Source organism: Tasmannia lanceolata, unplaced genomic scaffold (assembly GCF_043159265.1).
Source record: "Tasmannia lanceolata isolate RefF3 unplaced genomic scaffold, GAP_Taslan_0.1 ptg000004l, whole genome shotgun sequence".
Classification (NCBI taxonomy): domain Eukaryota; kingdom Viridiplantae; phylum Streptophyta; class Magnoliopsida; order Canellales; family Winteraceae; genus Tasmannia; species Tasmannia lanceolata.
Genome location: NW_027518681.1, coordinates 4,514,749 through 4,535,000, shown reverse-complemented (window position 1 = coordinate 4,535,000; position 20,252 = coordinate 4,514,749). Strand labels below are relative to the sequence as shown.

Sequence of the window (20,252 nt, the reverse complement as noted above, 5' to 3'; positions counted from 1 at the left end):
AACCAAATCTAGGTCTTTTTAAAAAAAAATCATAATCACGAGGAAAAAATAAGCTGGTCCAAAATGCTTACAAAGAACTAGCAACCCAAACGTGGTGAACAAAATTTGCAAACAAGAAACCATCTCGAAAAATATTGCAAAATAACTATCACAGAAATCCTAGGTGAAACATCAAATAGTTCACAGGTAAATGAGGCAAATATAAACCTAGAAGTCTAAAACAACTCTTTGTCAGATGAATAATACGTAAAGCGCAATAATGTGAACATTCCTATTTCTAAACCTAAAGTAATAAAGCAGTTTGAACAGAGCAATAAATTAAAACAAATAAGATACAGACACAATTTTCAGAAAATAAGATACATACACAATAGCAGAAACTGCACGGCAGTATCGCTCCCACATACTGCGAAACCTGGGTTGACCTCCAAGATCCCACAACTTTATCGTAACATTTCCTTTAGTTACCTTCCGCATATTGAACCCCACCTGTAGACCCCCACAATAAGTCCATAATTAATGTATCTTATAATTAGCAACAGAACATCTCGCAGTCGGAACCCTACATGGTTAATAAAAAAACTCATTTGGACCTGTTTCTGCAGAGAATACTCACCGTGGGGATCATGTCATCACTATATCCACCAGTCTACATAGAACATTCAGAAGCGAGTTCGTTAGCATTAAGAAGAATATAACCCTATAGGAAAGACCAAGTGAGTATTTTACATACTGCAATGACATTCACTAGAGAAGTTTTTCCAGCATTCTGAAGACCTATCAAAGACAACTCCATTTCTTGCTTGAAAAATAGGCTGTAAATTCAAAAAAGAAAATATCAGATTAAACACATAAATCAATCAAAACCCATCACCAAAGAGAAAAACTTAAATATGCAGAAATTCAATCAAAACATGATAAATTTTAATTATGAAACTAAGTCCACTGCAGTATTTTTCATGGAAATTAAATTTCCAAATACAACAGAATCATACCTACATACAAAAATATCAACATTCATCCTAATTATAGGCAAAAGAAAAAATTAAAATAAGATCTAAATGAAGATATAACCAGATTTATTCACAAATTCAAATTCTTCAAGGTTACAATCCAAAAATGAAATTTAAAAGCATTGATTTCTTACAAAATAATCGAACAGACGATCAAAACCTAAAAATCGATAGTAAAATGAAAGATGAAATGCGAGAGTTGAGATTAAACATGGAATCCACCGAGAATCAAACCTAAAAAGTAAAGAAAGAAAAAGAAATAGAAAAAAAATGGAAGGAAAATTAGTTGCTTACCTACGTAGCCAATTGAGAAAAGCTTCCCATAATCCCATTGAGGAAGAAATAAGCGAATCGATCAAAAGTTACAGAGAGATTTGGATTTTTGAGAGATGGTTAGGGTTTTAATATATGTACAAGAACCCTTCTTCTTTTTTCCCTTCTCCAATCGAGTATCAAACGAATTCTAAAATTACCTTTTTTACGCCTCTCAGACTCAAACTGGAAAATATTAAAAAATAGGAATCTGTTATGGACCATCGTAGAAAGGGATTTCGCGGCTGGCTTTTTGCATTTGAGAGTAGCCAGACAGGCTAACTTTTCAGCTGATTTTGTCTTATTGATTTATTTATCTGACGTGGCTGTAGATTTTGTCTTATTGATTTAAGTCATCTGAGGTGGCTGCTGTCACATGCAACAGCCAGCCACGAAATGGCTTTCTACAATGGTCCCTGGAAGATCCTTGTGTGAGTTAGGATTGTGGGAACCGGGAATCGGAATAGGCATTAGATTCCATTCCTATTCAAATTCTTCCTTTAAATAGAATTTTCATTCTCATTCTAATATTTTGACAAGCATTACGATTCGTCAGGGAATCAGCTAGGGATAGAAATTCTCTAAAGAGATTTGGAGGTGAAGAAGAGGAAGATACATTAGAAGAGAGATTTGGGGGTGAACAAGGGGAAAGAAAGATTGCCATCGTACACTGTATGTGTGTGTCCCAAGTAATGAAAAGAGGCGCATTTATCATTTCCCAAAAAGAGATGAAATTAACCCTCTGTCCAATCTCTGGATTCCATTCGAATTTTGGGTGGATTTTTGGGTTTCTTTTCTGTCAGTCTTTTCTTATACCCTCTGCTCACTCAGTCCCTCATGTCCCTCTCGTGTCTCTCCCTCTCCACATGCACCATCGCTCACCATTGGGTAAGCCAAACATGCCCTTAGAATCAAAATTTGAAAAGCTTTTATCTAAATTTGAAGATATTCATGTTGTCTGAGTCTTAGTTTTTAACTTGAATATTTCACACCTTCAAATCTTGTAAAATACCGAACATACTTATATGACACTCTGGCTTGTATTATTGCAGTGCATGGGCTCCCATTATCATAGTAGAGAACGACTCATTGCGTGTTGTGTTCGTCGGGAAAAGCCCTTTTGTACGATATGAGGCATGGAAAGAATCAATGCCTTAAAAAGACATGCATCCTTTTAAACTCGATCAAGGGTCTAGGATCATATGGGTTTTAGCCTCTAGCTCAATGGTAAAGACTATATTCTGCAACCCTGGCAACCCTGAGGTCTGAGGTTCAATCCCAGCTTACCTATGCAAAAAAGTGTCGGGAATGTTGCCTTGTTTCCACACTTTTTTCCTTCCGAGAAACCGAAAACATGAAAATGTCTTTTATAGGCTGTTCTGAAGAGAATTTATTTGATGAATGAGCGGACATGCTCGTATTCATCATCCCACCCTTGATATTTGATCCGACGGTAGCACACTTTTTAAGATGTTGCAATCGGATCAAATATCAAGGGCGGTACTTCCATCGTATGCTGAATACGAGCATGTCCATTCATTCGGCATATAATTTCTCTGTTTTGAAAACCTATGTATAGAAGGACTTTGGTTTGCAACGACCAAGGGTGGGTGACTATAGGAGAGGGTTTTTCTCTTGAGAGAGAGAGAGGGGGGGGAGGGAATAAAATATAAAATAATGTTTGTTTTTTGGTATGATTGTTAAATGTTACAAAAAAAACCCTCATAATTAAACATAAATGAACGAGAACATGAAGGCTATTTCTGCACATTGGCCTAGATGAAGCTTCTCATATGAAAATTTTCACAAATTTTTATCCCCTAGTACATTGATTTGAATTTCAAACTGGATTTGAGATATGTTGAAGAGTTATACAAAAGGAAGAGGCAAAAATGCTATCCCCTGCTCTCTCTTTGATTTCTCTTGTGTATGGTATTAGTTGAGAGGACAAGGAAATGGTCGAGGTTTGTGGGTTTGGGCTAATCCCACTGTATTCCTTTTGTTTTATTTTTCTCATGGACGATAGTGTTCTCTCCCATGGACGTAGTCTTGGCTAAAACATGTAAATTCTCAATGTTCATCATATGGTTTTTGTTTATTTCTTCTTTTCCCTTAGTTTGTGCACTATCTAATCGATTTTGCCTAAACTGATATTCTCAACAGAAGAGGTCTATATCATCCTGTGAGGAGACTAAGTGCAATAGATTCGAATTTCTCGATGATCCTTATAAAAAATGGTGCTATGTTCAAACAAAATTTCTCATAAGATATCTGTCTCATTGTTTCACATAGACACTTTTGCCCTAATTGAAAACTTTTCTTATTTGCTGGTACTATTCTTGAGAAGTTACACCAGTGTAGGGGTGTGAAACAGTTCCACTTCAGATCAGATCCGCTTGTGTAGGTCATGATCCACTTGGAACCTTTATGGGTTAGTGCAAATATCAAAGGAAGGTTGTGATGATATCATTTCCCTCTCTAAAAATGTAATGGAAAAGTAAAAAACTTTCATGGGAAAGCCCTTTCGGTGTGGAAAGAATTTTCTACCAACCAAACAACTATCAGTAATGTTTGAGGTCATTAAAAACGATTAGTTTCCATCTAATTCCTCTGTGCGAAATGATATCAGCACACCAATGTTTTAATAATTGCACAAAAAGCAGCTTATCTTCTCATTTTTTTAATTGGCTCTTGAGAGCCACACCTAAGGATAATGCGCCCCCCTTTTAACGTGACTTTTGGGAAGACTTTAACGCTTCTTGACGTCAAATCACGTTAAAAGGGGGGCACATTATGCTGAGGAGGGGGAGGTGAAAAAATCATCTCCCATACGCGCTAGTGAAAATATCAAAACATGGTTGTGCTAATATCATTTCCCTCCCTTTTATTATTAGATTCTCAGAATTCTTATGCCACTAAATCTAGCTCTTGAGCTACGGCTGGTTGTTTTCCTTTATTTTCCTAGAAGTGAAGTATATTGACATGGCAGACAATTGAAGTGAAGTGGACAGAAAGTGTGCTAAGGTCTACAATTCTGTTGCCTCGTTTGTCCGCATGCCATTAGGCCGAGAAAATTTATTCTTTCAAGGCAAACTTCAAATGAAATTCATGTGTTCAGTAGAAATCACTTCACTTTCCACCTTTTTTCCGTATGGAGGGGTTCAACCAGACAATGCCTTTTAGTTACAGCTTCCGCAGGAAAGATAGCCAATCTTACGAATTTATTCAAGATAATATTTTCCCGGAAGAATAGCCAATTCCTAAAAACAGCTTACCCGAGGATTTTTATCATGATGGAGAAAATACTCTAACCCACATATAAGGTTTTTAAAATCAATTTCACCCTCTCATTTGCCTATTTCTCCATTACAGGAAACCATAGTTTTAAATTTTGACCGAAATCTGAAATTCTGGTTTTCGGTCGAGATCGAAACCGAAATTGCATAAACCCGAAAGGTTATAAAATTTTGACAAATTTCATTTTCCCCAAAATTTCGATTTCGGTGAGGACCGAAACGCATTCCAAAACCAAAATTTGAAACCATGACCGGAACAGCCTAGGATCTCACTCAGATTATAAAAAACCCCTTCTCAAATTATTAAAAAAAAAACCCTTGTAAACCGGGGGTGAGTTTCTAATTATGCACTCCATACAACAGGGTGTTTACATTGGGCTGGCAAATGGAACACCATGACCTATTATTGCTTTGCTATTGTTGCTTCTTCCACGCTAATTTAGAAATAGAGAAATGGGACCCACCAAACGTGAGTCAATGCTGGAAAGCATTCAAAGAAAAGAGAGGGTGTACATACCAATCATGGCATCTTGACTTTGGGGGCATGCATGCATGCATGGGACCTAAAGTTGGTCTGAAAACTCCACATGGTTTCACATTTTCAATATTCCATGTAAAAAAGAACTTACGAACATGGTCATAATTGCAACTTCTTACGTAAGAAAGGATACATAAATAAAGAACTTGTAGGTGCATCTTCTTACTGGCAGACCTACTTAGATCTCATCGCATAAAAAATTTGACATCATATGATTGTCATACGGGAAATCTTTTATAATAAAACAACGCTTTCTAGACAAATATACTAATATAACTTAGCAATTAAAAATTATATTTAATTTCCACCTCCTTTTTCCAGTATTGTAATACCAACTTATTTATCTTTTCCTAGACTATTTTCAAGAAAGGATAAAAAAAGGGCAGTGATAAATCGACCCCCCAAAATGATAAATCGACTCCCCATGTGTCTATCTCTCTCGTTTTTCTCTCTCTAACCCAGAGGAGAGAGAAAGACACATGGGGAGTCGATTTATCACTCCCCTAAAAAAAGAGAATAGAGATGTTAATTTTTGGTAAAGACAAAAAAAGAGGGTGGGGAAATGGGTGGAATCAGTTTGTATTGCAAGAAATACATGTCCAAAAAAGAAAAATCTTCGGGTTTTTTGCAAAGGCTCTGTTCACTTGTTTTCCCGGGAAAGGAAAAGAAAAGGTTTCCCGGGAATTTGACGTGGCATTAGGAAAAGAAATCCAGGGAAACTGTGTAGGAAAAGGTTTCCCGAGAAACTGTTTACCCACCTTTTTTAACTAGTTTTCCTAGGAAAGCAAATCCGACCAAAATAGTGGGATTTGGTTTCCCACACTAGTGAGAAAAGAGACATTTCCACATCATTTTTGGCAATTTCCATGTCATTATTTGATATTTTCCACCTAGGCTTGTTACTTTCTCAGGAAAGCAAGTGAACACTAGAATTCTGTCTTGTCAAGAAAAAAAGAGGCTGTTTTCCAGGGATTTGCTTTCCCGGGAACGCAAGTGAACAGAGCCAAAAAGAGTCTTCTCCCGTTGATTATTTGCAAATAGAGTCGTGAAGTTTGACGTTTTGCAAAATGAGTCGTGGCATTTGGCCATGCTTTGCAAGTGGAGTAAATTGGACTGTAATTTCACGGAATTGAAACGACAGATTATTTTAGTTAGAAAAAGACAGAAATACCCTTTATTTAAAGAGTACCGTGGTGGCATTATGATATTCCTACCCCTCTAGATTTCTGGAATCTTGTGGAAAAGTTTGGAAAGAAAAATTGTAAAATTGCCTGCTCCTTTTACCCATGAAAAATATAACTTTCAATTTTTATTTAGAGGGACCTTTAATTAAAGATGATATTCCTCTAAATTAACCATAATCATATTATTTCCCTCTAAATTGTGGAACGAACAAATTTTCTAGAGAAAATTTTTTCCATAAGAAAAGTTTTTCTTGCAACTCAAATAGTGCCATATCAATCCATTTCTTCAACTCATATAATTTTGTTCCTACAGGTACTGTTTTCATTTTGCACTTAGGAGCTCTCATTCTTCACTGATGTGAGATCATGGTTTTAAATTTCGGTTTCAGCTATTATTTCGGACTTATCCAAAACCTAAATTTCAGCTGAAATCCTGAAAATTCTGACGAAATTCCATACTAGATAATGAAATGCCATTTTTTGGGGACAAAATTTCAACTGAAATTACCAAAATTTCGGTTACAAAATTCTCTAACAGAATAAAAATAATAATATTTTACAGCAAATTTCGCCGAAATTCCTGAAATTTCATAAATTTGACCTAAATTTGGTAAATACCAAATTTCATCGGTTTCGGTCCTCACCGAAATCCGAAATTTCGGTCTGGTTGAAATTTAAAACCATGTGTGAGAAACCTTCTATCTTCCTACACCCCTAGTTTTTATAATGGCACCCATCGAGAGGCATGCATTGATGTAATGTGGGGCACCCATGCCTCAACACAACCAAAACCTGATACAACACACCTGTGGTTGATCCGAACCATTCATTTGCTTGAAATTGCTTTGTAACTCCCGCATCCAAATAATGTGTATTGTTTGTTGTTGATTTTGGGAGTGCAACTTGGGTTGATTTGTAGGAAATCAGGTTGAGAACCTTAAAATTGGGTTAGTTCGGGTTGATTAAATCTAAAAATGCGTAATCACGAAACCGTCTCCCTCCTCCCGCATTTCTTTGTCTCCCTCTCGTACTTGGGATTTAGAAGAAAAAAAATTAGGGATATTACATTTGGGAATAAAAGGGTAGTTTTGTCTCTTTCTAATTTAAAATCGTCTCCTGTTTGAACTCTGTCAAGATAGGATTAACATAACGTGATTTGCAAAACGTGACCAAATGCCAAGACTTGATTTGCAAAATGTGAAACTACACGACTATCTGAAAAAAGTCCATAGTTGGCGATCCAAGATTTAGAGGGGAGTGATATGATTACGGTTAATTTAGAGAGATATTATCATTGAAGGTTCCTCTAAGTAAAAATTGATTAGGGTTGGTTTAAGTTATTTTTTTTAGGAAGTAAGAAATTATAGAAATATTTTCCTTTCTAAACTTTTCCAGAAAATTCTTACAATCCAAATTGGGCCTTAAATGGATATGAGATTCAACCATCATTTATGGGTTAGTCACCAGTGGTGGCCCACTAGGGTTACTAGCATTAAATCCAGTTGCCAAATGCGGACCCATAAAGTTTGCACTAGGGGTGCAACTCGATCGCCAAGTTTAAACGAGGGTCAGTTGAGGCTAACTCTAGCCCAACCAGAGGTAGCATTCCCTCAACTCTACCCAACCCAAGCCTCGGGGCGAGGACGGTCAACTCTAACCCCGCCTCTAAAACTCTCAACCCCAACTTAACCTGTCTATCCCGTCTTTTTCGAATTGGGTCAGGTTGAATTTGGTTGGGTTTAGGTTGGCCTGCCTGGGGCAAAAAAAACAACAAAGAAAAGAAAACACAACCCTAAGATATTGAAAAACGAGATAAAATCAGAAGATAAGGCTGGGATCGGGTCGGGTGGGGTTGCCCAAGGGCCAAGACCTCAACCCTAATCCTACTCAAAATCAAATTGGGTTGGGCTTTCTCAACCCTAACTCAACCCAACCTGAGGAAATGTCAGAACCCGAGGAAATTTCAACCAAACCCGAGCTAAAATAGTGTTGAACTTGTCGGCTTTGGCTCAGATCAGGTTGCCCAAGACCTCAACCCGAACCCTACCCAAAATCAAATTGAGTTGGCTTTCACCAACCCAACCCAACCCAACTCAACCTGAGCTGAAATATGGTTGAACTAGTCGGGTTCTTGTTGAACCCAGTCCAAATTGCACCCCTAATTTGCACTAAAAAAGGTTACTAGCAGTTATCCAAAAGCACCTTTAGTTTGAATTTGTAAGGAAAATGTATCATATGACATCAAGAGGACAAGATCTGATAGTGTACTGGTATTGCCACCCTTGCGACAAACTGATAAGGGTGGCAATTTCTAGAAAAAGACATTGAATCTGATCAGCCCATGCTCACACGTGACGATCATAATCCTCGAGCACCGTGTAGAGTTTAAAATCAAAAGAAAATGGAGGCTCATGGGTAATTATCACCCATTTCTAGTACTACATTTCTAAAAATAATAAATAAATGATATTTTCACCCCTTTTATTTGACGCTTTTACGTGGGGTGCGAATTATCCTACACGGGGTGCGAATTTTTCATTGCCATATTTAAAACCCTAATAAAATAGACAAACAACATCTCAATATTTCCCTTAACATTTCAACAACAGTCATAATAGTTGCAAAACGAGTGTTGCTAATAAGAGTGTGGAACCGAGAGTACAACCTAACAAATCCTTGCATGCCACATGGCACGGAGGGTAGTTGTGCTAAGAGGCTATTTGTTCGGTTCCACTCTTGGTCCCCAACTGGGTTACCATATCATATTCCTGAAAAAATGATAAACAAATGGCTTCCAAAGAGGCCTTAATGTCGTCCCATTTAATTTTAAGTAGGTGTGGCCAAGGTTTAAAATTTCGGTTTCGGTAACCGTTGCGGACCCCACAAAAAATTGAATTTTGGAATTTTTCGGTTTCGGTCCCGACCGGTTTCCGAAATTTTAAACCTAGATGCTCAAAAAATTAAGCAGGTTTTAGACATTATTCAATTTTCACTTGGTTTTGGTGTTCATTCTAAGGAGAATGATGCGAAGATCATGTTTTCAGATTTTCCAAAACTAATGATATCACGTGCAATGCCAATTTGTGAGTCGTAATTATAGAGAATTCATATGGTGGATGCACATGCAGCCCAAAAATATGGTGGAGCCCACATTATTTGGGTGATCCAAACCATTCATATGTTGGGCCCTGACATAGATAGGACGTATCCAGCAAATCTTTTCCATAGGATGATCCTAACCCTCTGACCCGTGGTGGTTTCTACATTGTGCCGTCAATTTTAAACCTCCACAAATCGGATGGTTAGGATTATCCCATGGAGAAGATTTTCTTGGCACACCCTATCCTCATCAAGGCCGAACAAATGAATGGTTTGGATCACCTAAACAATGTGGGCCACACTTTTATTTCTGGGCTGCACTCGCATGCATTGCCTGCCCACAATATAATATCTGGTAATTATACGGCGATATCTAAAAATATATCTTGGGGATGCTCTAAGGCCCTAAAGTGCTCATGGTATCATCACATTGTAGCTTAGGTGTTTTGATCTCTCATAGATTAAGGAGCTCGATAAAAAAAAGAGATCTTACTCAGTCGAAGTTGTAGGATTGTCTGAAACTAATAATACAATGTGCACGCACAGATGTCTGGGTATGTTTTTAATTTTTGGGATTAAAATTATCAATGTAGTGTTTGGCACATGGCACAGAAGGATGGCCCTTGTTTAAACAATGAAGATCTTCTTATTTTACATTTTCTTAATGAGAAACGATATCTCTACCCCCCTTTTCAAGAAATTTCACCCCTCTTGTTTGTATTTTTCTAAAAATGGCTGTATTTCCACCTCCCTTTGTTCGTCTTTTCTTCATTTTTACGAACATACAAATAAAAATATGGTCACACTCATACGTCATATAACAACTGAATTAAGAAAAGTAAATGAGGTGAAATTACCATTTACTTATCCTAATTCAGTTGTGATATGATGTACGAGTATGACCATATTTTTCATTTAAAACATATGAGCATGCAAGTGCAAGCAAGGTTTAAAATTTCGGTTTCGGTACCGGTTTCGGACCCTAAAATTTTGAAATTTCAGTCGAAATCTGGTACAAAATCCGAAACTAATATTTTATTTCGAAATTTCGGTGAAATATTAAATTAATATTTTAAAAAAAAAACAGATTTTTTGGGTCAAATTTTGGAAAAACTGAAATTTTGACCGAAATTTCGGCCGAAATAAATGACCGTTTCGGTTTTGATCGATTTCGGTGTCGGTCTCGGTCGAAATTTAAAACCATGAGTACAAGCAGATCTCAATTTCCTTTTCTTAATTCAGTTGTTACATGATGTAAGACCATATTTTAGATTCAAAATTATTTATTTGCAAGGTCATTCCCACAGATAGGTGACTTTTTAATGTTATTTTTTTCATAAAAAAGCTAAAACAACACAAATGTGTTTTATAAAATGAGGAGTTTCATTATCAAAACAAGGGGATGTCGATATCAAAACTTGGGGTCACACTCAAAATTCTGGTCATGCACAATTCCCATTGGTGCAATCAATGTAACCTATCACAAATACATAGGGTATCCCCCAAAGGTCAACCCAATGTCAGCAGGACCACCTTAGATCTCCATATTTCCTAGATTCTTATAGTTTATTATTTTAAAAAGAATAGGGGCATTTTAGTCATATCAAAAAGTGTCATTTGGGGCACCCCTTGTCAGAAATCCTCTGTTTTCCATACCCTCTGTTCAAACATAAGCGGGGTTTCTCTCTTTTTGAATTCAAAACCATCATCCAAAATCCCAATAAAGAAATTAAGAAGACTAATATTGGCACTACAATGTTTTAATAATTCCACAAAATCAGCTTGTCTTTTCTTGTTTAATTGGCTTCTGACTTCTGAGAACCTTTTGGGAACTGTATAACCTTTAACAGGAGTTAAAATAATAAAAGACAGGATGAGTTAGTGTCATTATCAAAACATTGTAGTGCCAATATCATTACCTTACATAAATACCTAAAATAGGCTACTGATGTTGGCACTACCATGTTTTGATAACTGCATAAACTCAGCTTGTCTTTTCTGTTTTAAATAGCTGTCAAGTGTCGATTACGGTTCCCAAAAACTATTTGGTGATGATAAATTCGCACCCCCTGCTGGATGATTCACCCCCCCTGTAATGTGAATTGGCGTGAAAAAAAAACGTTAAAGTCTAACGCTTTTTTATGCTTTTTGGCGTCAATTTAGGTTACAGGGGCGCGAATCATCCTACAGTGGGGGCGAGCTCATAATCTCCCAAAGTCTTTGAAGGCAAATAAAAAGAAAAGTCCAGTTGAGTTCGTGCAATTATTAAAACATGGTAGTGCCAATATCAGTAGGCTAAAAATAAAAATAAAAAACACACAGAATCTGCTGCAGGAACTGCCTGCAACTACCCATTTTAAGGAAAGTTTGAAATAAGGTTAACCAAAAAACAGAGGAAGGGCTCCCTTCAGTCTAGAATTCCTCACAAAAAAAAAAGGGGTAAAATATTTCTTTAAGAAACAAACAAAACAAGTTCAGTTCTTTGGGATGTTCAAATCAAAAGAGGGAGAAAAAAGCAAGAAAAGGGGAAACACATAGAAGGTGAAAATCTCCAGAAAGTTGCTTTCATGGCAATCACATCTATTCCCCAGATTTCATGGTAAGTCTTTGCTTGTCTCGCCCTTTTCACTCTTTTACGTTTCGTTTTCATCTCTGTCTCTTCTTGTCATATTATGTAACTCTTTTCTGTCCGTGAATTACTTTTCTTTTTACCATTTGAAAAAGATTCCACCTTTGTCTATTCTTCTCACTGGGTTTTGCATTTTTGAGGGTTTTCTTGTATTGATGAATGTTTATATATTGTTTGGTATTTTGAAAGGGGGAAGGTGTTTTTGAGGGTAATTTTTTTTTTTTGGGGGGATTTTGGAAAATGGACTTGATGGAAGAGTGATTCTTTTGACTGGGAATGAGAAACTTGATTTGGATTTCAATCACTGCAAATGGGTTTTTTTTTGCTGATAAATGATACTGCAACTTGAAACTTGGAGCTTGATTTTAAGTATTTTTGGTGGGTTTTCTTTTGTAAGCTTTAGCATGGTTTTAAATTTTAGTTCTCAAATTCTACATCTTAATGGTGTTTTTGTGGATTTTGTTTTAGATTTTTGGAAAATAGACTTGATGGAAGAATGATGCTATTTACTGGGAATGACTAACTTGCTTTTTTTAGTTTTTAAAGAGAAAAATACCAAACTTTTAAATGAGAAACTTGCTTTAAGGAGTACATTTAGTTATTCGACTTTTATAATTACAAATGGGTTTTTTGGCTGATGAAGATACTGGAGCCTGATTTTAAATATTTTTGGTGGTTTTTCTTTTGAATGCTCTAGGATGGTTTTAATTTCCAAATTCCATCTCTTGATGGTTTACCTTAATGATTAGTGAGACTCTGATTGGAAATCTGGAAATGGGTTCTGACGGGCATACATTTGTTTCAATTTTCAGATGTCTTAATTGGAGAATTTGCTGAGAACGGATTGGTTTCTCTGTTTCTTTTACGTTGAGTTCGAACTTTTTGGTTAAAGATTAGGCATTATGTTGTGTGCTTGCTCCGGAGAGCAATTCAAGTTTGAGGAATTACCTCAGTCTCCAGAATCACTGGCGACTAGGGATTTCTCTGTGAGTGGCCTCTCGGCGAGAACTGCGGATTGGGAAACAAGGTTTGATGATACCCAAGTGGATGATGTAGAATCTACACTGAAGGAAACTCTCTCTCTAAATTATGAGGTGTGTTTTTCTATAGTTTTTGGTCTTCCAACTCTATGTCCTTGCTGTTTTTGTTGAAATATAAATTATTAAATAACACCAACTCTAACAGCTTAAGCTCTTGGAGTAATTGGTTGTTTCACATGGTATTAGAGCCATTGCCTCGCGGCAGGTCCTGGGTTCAAAACCCAACAACTCCTTCATGTTAAAAATCCATGTGCACGGCCAACCCAAAGAGAGGCCGCATGTGCCACGTGCCAACCCAAAAAAGAGGGGTAATTTGGGTGCTTAAGAAGGAAGAAGAAGAAATTAGAACTCAAGAACACAAAGATGAGAAGAAAAAAATTAGAGCAATGCTCAACCCAATTGATTTTTTTTGTTGAAATTGCTGCCCAACCCAATTGATAGATTTTTCAATTACATAAGTTTATCAAAATCCAAAATCCCCTTCTATAGATGGTTTTTAACTTTTTATCCCTTTAAAAGAAAAAACCCGAGAGAAAATTCATTCAAGCTCCTCCACTAGCTAACTTACGGACTTACATATCATAAATTGCTTTGGAACTCACAAAACTTGCCTAGTTTGAGAACCCACAGACAGAGTCTACTAAAACTACCATAACTCTCTAACTACTTGTCCGATTTTTGAGCTCCTATACTCGTTGGAAACAACACAAAAATACCTACAACTTTCTAGTTTACCATTTTTCAAGATTCTTCCATCTAGAAGTCCAAAAATCAGTTTCAAAATCTGGCTGCTGCATTATAGCGGGAGTGCACCTTGGAACTCCACCCAAGCCACGTAAGTGTGACATGGCTGCCATGTTGGCACCGCATCAAGGGGCCACACTTGAGGGGGGGTGTTGAAGTATAAATGATTAAATAACACCGACTCTAACATCATATGCTTTTGGAGTAATTGGTTGTTTCACAGTTTTCAGTTTGATTGTATTAGTTTGTTCTATTTCTGTTGCAGGAAGCCAGGGCATTATTGGGCCGGCTGGAATATCAGAGCGGAAATTTTGATGCGGCACTTCAGGTATTTCAGGGAATTGATATACGTAGTTTAAAACCAAGAATGAGCAAAGCAATTACAGAAAGAACTCGTCAAAGAAAAGGGAAATCCAAAGGAGAGAACTTGCAGTTGACCACAATGTCACTACATTCTGTAAGCCTGCTTCTAGAAGCAATCTTGCTTAAAGCAAAATCATTGGAGGAACTTGGGCGCCCTAAAGGTATGGTTTTGTTTTGCCCTGGCTTAATTCATTGGTTCGCCATGAACAATAGTTCCTTATTTTCAATTACGGATCTTAGAATGCCTTATAAACTTTCTTATACTTTGCTGAGTACATACTGGCTTTTTTTTCTTTATACCTTAATTAAGTTTCAGTGTGTCCTGGACCAATAGTTTGTTTGGACTTTGCTTCTTTTTTTTTCTTGTTAATATTGTAATTCTATTTCTGGCCTTTGAAGAGATAAATTACTTCAAATTGAAACTTTATTGAAGGTGAATTCATGCTGTGGATTGGATTTGGTAACGTTGATGTGATAAGATTTTGTTGGGCAAGTTTAACTTGACCTCAGCAGTAGGGGGAACTTGGTACAGTAGAATGCAGAGCCATACCCATCCTTTGATGATTCAAATCCCAACTATTTTTCTTTTTATTTATCCTCATAAATTTTTTATTATTTTGAAACGAAAACATTAAGGCATAAGAGTGGACATTGCTGAAAGCAGTGTTCTTCTTGACAACATTGAAGAATCCACAGCCTTTACCTAACCATTTAAAGAGGTTTTAGAAATTTCATAACTATCCTCAGTTATGGTGTTATCTGTTTTCTGGACATGATTGACTGTGAACCTGGTTTAGCAAAAGGGTTACATTAAACAGTTGTTAAGAGATGTCCACCTTTTGTAGTTACTATATTTTCTGTTGGTTTTAAAAAACACTGCTTCTTTTGGTACCTTGTGTCTGATCTCCAGGTATTTTAAGCGATAATAATTTGTTTAGCGTCATTTGGGTGATACTAGTTTCAGTAAATTGTCTTTTATTTTTTTGAAACGTTGTCAGCGATTTATTAAAAAGCAATGAAGAAGCAACACATATCGGGACCATTCTAAAAAAGAAAAAGAAAAAAGCAACACTTATCCGAAAAAGGGATCTTTAAAGCTTGAAATTTTGAATCATAGATAGCATCAAGTGAAACGGACTCAATTGAGCGAAGATTGTGTACTTTAAGCAATGTTATGCAGTCATGTGCATACATGGAGATGTAGTGTTGGATTCAAATGTGAAGTGTCTGACCCACTTTCAAATATGGGTGCAATCTTTTTTTATATTAAAAGAATTAATATTGAAATAGTCATTATTTGAGAAAATTGATAGAAAGACTAATAACATGAAATGATATAGAATGTAATGTAGTTTGCCTTCTATCATAATATTGTTGAATCTATATTGTATACTGTTCCGACATCTGGACTCTGGAATGCAATGTAAAATAATGTTTTCATGTTTGCATTTTCAATGTTAAACTTAGTTATTTTAATAAGATCTAGGGAGTTTAAATTTCTTTGTAATATATAATTTGCAATTCCTTGTGAACTTGTCATTAATGTTTAGATGCACATGCCTATAATACATGTAAGTATGCATACATGCCTATATATACATGTTTATTAAAATCAGTTACAAAAACAGCTTAGGCCGTCTAATGCCATTTTTATATTCCTAGATCCGTAGTAGCCACGTGGTGTTGTCCTTCGTGACATTGCTAGGTAGTAACTTTACAGCATTGTAAAGTGTAAACTATTGCACTTTTGAAAACATCAGTGAAGACCATTTCATTGTGCTTAAATGCGTAACTGTGCGCTCCTCTCTGTTGATATGCCATTTATGCTACTTAATGGTGGCTCGGTATAATTTATCATTTTTTGAATAATTGGACTATATTTTACTACTACATTTCATTTTCGTTAAGTTTGATGTTTGACTTTTACACCCTTTTCCAGTATGCATTGACTTGTGACTCTGTAGCGAACATTGTATGTCAAGGATATATAGCTCCATAGTTACTGTAGTAGTCCTTTATCCATACTTCTAATCTGAATTAGGAGTGCAACTTGGGTCGGTCGGGTTGAGCTGTTGCTAAACAATGAATTGGAATCAACCCAAACCAGCTTGACATTTTATGGTAAAAGCTTAACATGAATTCCCAAAAGCGACCCAAGTTGCACCCCTAATCTGAATACTTGGATGCTTCATGAGCTTGGTGATCCACTTCTTTTAGTTTTTAATAACAAAATGGTTAATGCTGTAGGAAATTACACCATAGGAGAACACTAGTAGGTGGTACAATCCAGATATAGACTTTTACTATTGTTTATTATGATAGTCAAATTAAATTTCTCAAATGATTTTGAGTTTTGAACTTGGCAGATGCTGCGATGGAATGTAAAATTATTCTGGACACAGTTGAATCTGCACTGCCAAACGGAATGCCTCAGGGTGTTGTTGATGATTGCAAGTTGCAAGAAATGTTTCACAAAGCATTAGAGTTGCTTCCTAAGCTGTGGAAACAAGCTGGATTTCTCGATGAAGGTATTGCCGCATATCGGCGAGCTCTTATTAAACCCAGGAATTTGGACTCCCAAAAATTGGCTAGTATTCAAAAAGACTTGGCTTCACTTCTACTTTATGGTGGTGTTGAAGTAAGCCTGCCTCCAGAGTTGCAACTATGGTGTGGTCCTGTCATCCCTAAGAATAATACAGAGGAAGCAATGCTGTTGTTATTTATACTCACGAGAAAGATAGCTTTTCAGGAAATACCTTGGGATCCTGAAATCATGGATCATCTGACCTTTGCATTGTCAATATCTGGGCAATTCCAAATATTGGCGGATCATATCGAACAGACACTGCCCGGTATCTATAGCCGAGTTGAAAGATGGTACCTTCTTGCTCTTTGTTACAGTTCTACAGGTCAAAATGACATTGCATTGAACCTTTTAAAGAAAGGCTTATGCCTTTCCGAGACGAATCACAAACACCATCTCCCATCACTTCTATTAGGAGCAAAATTGTGTTCTCAAAATTCAAATCATGCCAGTCAAGGGATTGAATTTACTCAGAGAGCAATTGAATTTGCCAACTATCAACAAGAGGATCATTTTATGGATATTGCGGATCACTTGCGTGGTGTTTGTTATGGAAATAGTGCTAGATCTTCTGTCTCCGATTCACAAAGGCTATACTTTGAGGATCAATCTTTGAAGACTCTTCATCATGCTGCCGAGACCATGAAAGATGATCCAGAAGTGATATTTAGCCTTGCATTGGAGAATGCTGTCCAACGAAACCTAAATGCAGCTTTAGAAAATGCAAAAACTTATTTAGACATGGTGGCTGGAAGCTCGGCGCGAGGATGGAAGCTATTAGCCCTAATAGTATCTGCAGAACAAGGGCTTCAGGACGCTGAAGCCATAGTTGATCTTGCTTTAGATGAGAGTGGAAAACATGATCAATTAGAATTTTTGAGGTTGAAAGCAATACTTCAAATAGCCCAGGAACAGCCCAAGAAGGCTATAGAGACCTACACAGTTTTACTTTCTCAAATTCATGCACAAAGACATCGTCAAATAGGAGAATCTGACTGCGAGGTAAGCAGCATTCGTTCTGTAAATAGCCTATTGGTTTGGTTCGTTTTCATTTGATGATTGTATGGTTATATTACCAAAATATATATATATATATATATATATATATATATATATATATATATATATATATATTCTGCTAACTTTTTCTCAATTTCAACAGTCAGTAGCTGGTGGAAGTTTAGAAATGCAAGCATGGCAGGATTTGTCAACCATTTATACGAAACTTGGATCATGGCCTAATGCAAAATTGTGCCTGGATAAAGCCAACCCTACTGGATTTTATTCTCCGAAAACTTGGCATGCAACAGGTTGTGATATATATTTCCTTTCGGAGTTTGATGAGCTATATCACTCTTACTTTCATGTCATTCTGAACATAGGAACTATGCTGCCTCATGGTTTTTTTTTGAATGGCAAAGAATTATATTCACAGGGCGAAGGAAAACCCGGGGAGCACCTCATGGTTTCTTTGGTCCCAATTCCACATATTTTTCTTTATTCTATCTAGTTAAACTTTTCATTTTCTTCATTTAAATATTCATTGGGTAGTCAGAATTACTTGTTAATACCATCTACTTATTGATGAGTACCATCTGGTTAATATGCCTCAGTTTCTTTTTCTTTTTTTCTTTCTTTTTATTTCTTGAATTTTAATTCACTTGATACTTATCGAACTGGTGCAATTTAGTGAATATTTTCTGATACAATCATATCGCATTCAGAGTCTTTCAGTTCAATTTCAGTTTTCATTTTGTGCCATGGATCTGTTCTTCATACCTGTTGCTTGAATATGTTTTGCAGGAATGCTGTTCGAAGCCCAATCATTATATAAGGAGGCCCTTGTGGCCTTCTCCATCTCATTGTCAATCGAACCGGATTATGTTCCTTCCATTGTATCAACAGCCGCACTAATTAAGACATTTGGGGGAAATTCGCTACCAATCGCAAGAAGTTTCCTAATGAATGCTTTACGATTAGAACCCAGGAATCACGATGTATGGTTGAACCTTGGATTCGTCTTGAAGATGGAAGGCTCGCTACAGCAAGCCGCAGACTGCTTCCAGGCAGCATTTGATCTCAACCACTCATCTCCTGTACAGGATTTTGTATGATCTCCTTCCATTTGGGCACACTAAAGAGAATGTCAGTATTTCTATAAGGATTTATCATTCGTATGGAATAGTCAAAGAACCTTGCAACCGTAATGGAAATATGGTGGACGGCGAGGAGGAATGTGAGAGATGAACTCTCCAAGCATTGTTATCGAGGCAAGAGGATTGGGTCCTTCAGTTTTCCATTGTTGAATCTAAAATGTACATAATTTAGTTTCTATGTTACTTGAGTGCATGTGACTGAAACACAGTACGGACTATTTTAGGTGGAAAGGAACTCATTCTTGGACTAGGGTTTGGTCCAGCCAAGCAATGTAATGTAGTTTTCAAATTATTCAGGTGGAAAGAAACTGAAGGTTGGCCTTGGGTTTGATCAAGCAAAGCTATGTAATATAGAACTCAGTCATTCAAATCCAATCAATATATAACCAGTGTCTGTTCAAGAGGGAATTTTTTTCTTTTTAACGGAACTTGGTTTGCCGAATGGGATGTGGACATATGCATGCACTGTACTGTCTCCTCTCATCTCTAACAGAGAATGACTGGAAACCAAAGCTCAGAAAAAATGGTGGTAGGCCCCATTTAGATCAACATTCATTTGGCACATTGCCACTGGTCTCACGTTGATTGAATGATCCTACCTCCTTTCATCACCACCTTTGTCAAAAAGGTGCAACTCTTAGGCCATGTTTGGCAGCCATGAATTTTTTTTCTAAGGAATATTGGTTTATGAAGTGGTAAGAAAGGAGTGGTTGTGGGGAATTTAACCGGGTAGAACTCACCCCTAAAAGCTAGCCATTAGAGAGCATTCCCTTATAACCCACCCACATCCACGACAGAGTGTGATCAAGTTTGCGGAAAGTCTAGTGTTTCATGCCAGAACGAAGCACGTGGAAGTACGTCATCACTTTGTCAGAGAGAAGGTGCTTCATGGAAAGATTTCTCTCATGTCAGTTAGTTAAGAAGATCAAGTTGCTGACATATTTACCAAATGGCTGAACTACAAGAAGTTTGTGAAGTTTCGAAAGGAACTTGTCGTGACTTGTAGAGAGTCAGCGCTGAGGAGTGTGGAGAGTCATCGCAGACTCTACACACATGTCGGAGGGGCCGGCCCGGCGTGATGCGGTGCGGGTCAGTGTGGGCCCACATGGACTAACATCAACCACATGGGTAGTCGAGTCCTAGTCAAACTAGGAATTCTAGTAGTTGTAGGATTTTGCTTGAGTTTTAATTAAAGATAATAAATAAAAGTTTTAAAGAAGTGGGCGTGTGGTTGTTAGAGTCACCGTTTAGGATAGAACTATAGAAGTATAGTTATATAAGGAATCAGTTAGAG

At 37.0% G+C, this 20,252-nt stretch overlaps 2 protein-coding genes across 4 annotated transcripts in view; one reads left to right on the top strand and one right to left on the bottom strand.

The window, feature by feature from the left end:
- LOC143875739 (ADP-ribosylation factor-like protein 8a) overlaps nucleotides 1–1,488 on the bottom strand; it is a 15,346-nt gene extending 13,858 nt beyond the window's left edge. The window contains exons 1-4 of the mRNA XM_077377342.1: nucleotides 1,308–1,488; nucleotides 734–815; nucleotides 617–649; nucleotides 368–489 (exon numbers count right to left, since the gene is read on the bottom strand). Of these exons, the coding sequence (XP_077233457.1) occupies nucleotides 368–489; nucleotides 617–649; nucleotides 734–815; nucleotides 1,308–1,345 (275 nt within the window). The 5' untranslated portion in view covers nucleotides 1,346–1,488. The remainder of the gene's footprint in view (nucleotides 1–367; nucleotides 490–616; nucleotides 650–733; nucleotides 816–1,307) is intronic.
- Nucleotides 1,489–11,835: 10,347 nt separating this feature from the next.
- Nucleotides 11,836–19,379, top strand: NPGR1 (no pollen germination related 1). 3 transcript variants are annotated; one of them, XM_077377711.1, is made up of 6 exons: nucleotides 11,836–12,041; nucleotides 12,884–13,165; nucleotides 14,121–14,379; nucleotides 16,585–17,804; nucleotides 17,965–18,112; nucleotides 18,606–19,379. In XM_077377711.1, the coding sequence occupies exons 2-6, from the start codon at nucleotides 12,974–12,976 to the stop codon at nucleotides 18,914–18,916; spliced, it is 2,130 nt and encodes a 709-aa protein (XP_077233826.1). In that variant the 5' UTR covers nucleotides 11,836–12,041; nucleotides 12,884–12,973; the 3' UTR covers nucleotides 18,917–19,379. The 3 variants fall into 3 exon arrangements, with proteins under 3 accessions (XP_077233826.1, XP_077233828.1, XP_077233827.1); XM_077377713.1 differs by lacking the exon at nucleotides 11,836–12,041 and adding an exon at nucleotides 12,264–12,279; XM_077377712.1 differs by lacking the exon at nucleotides 11,836–12,041 and adding an exon at nucleotides 12,286–12,449.
- Nucleotides 19,380–20,252: the final 873 nt, after the last annotated feature.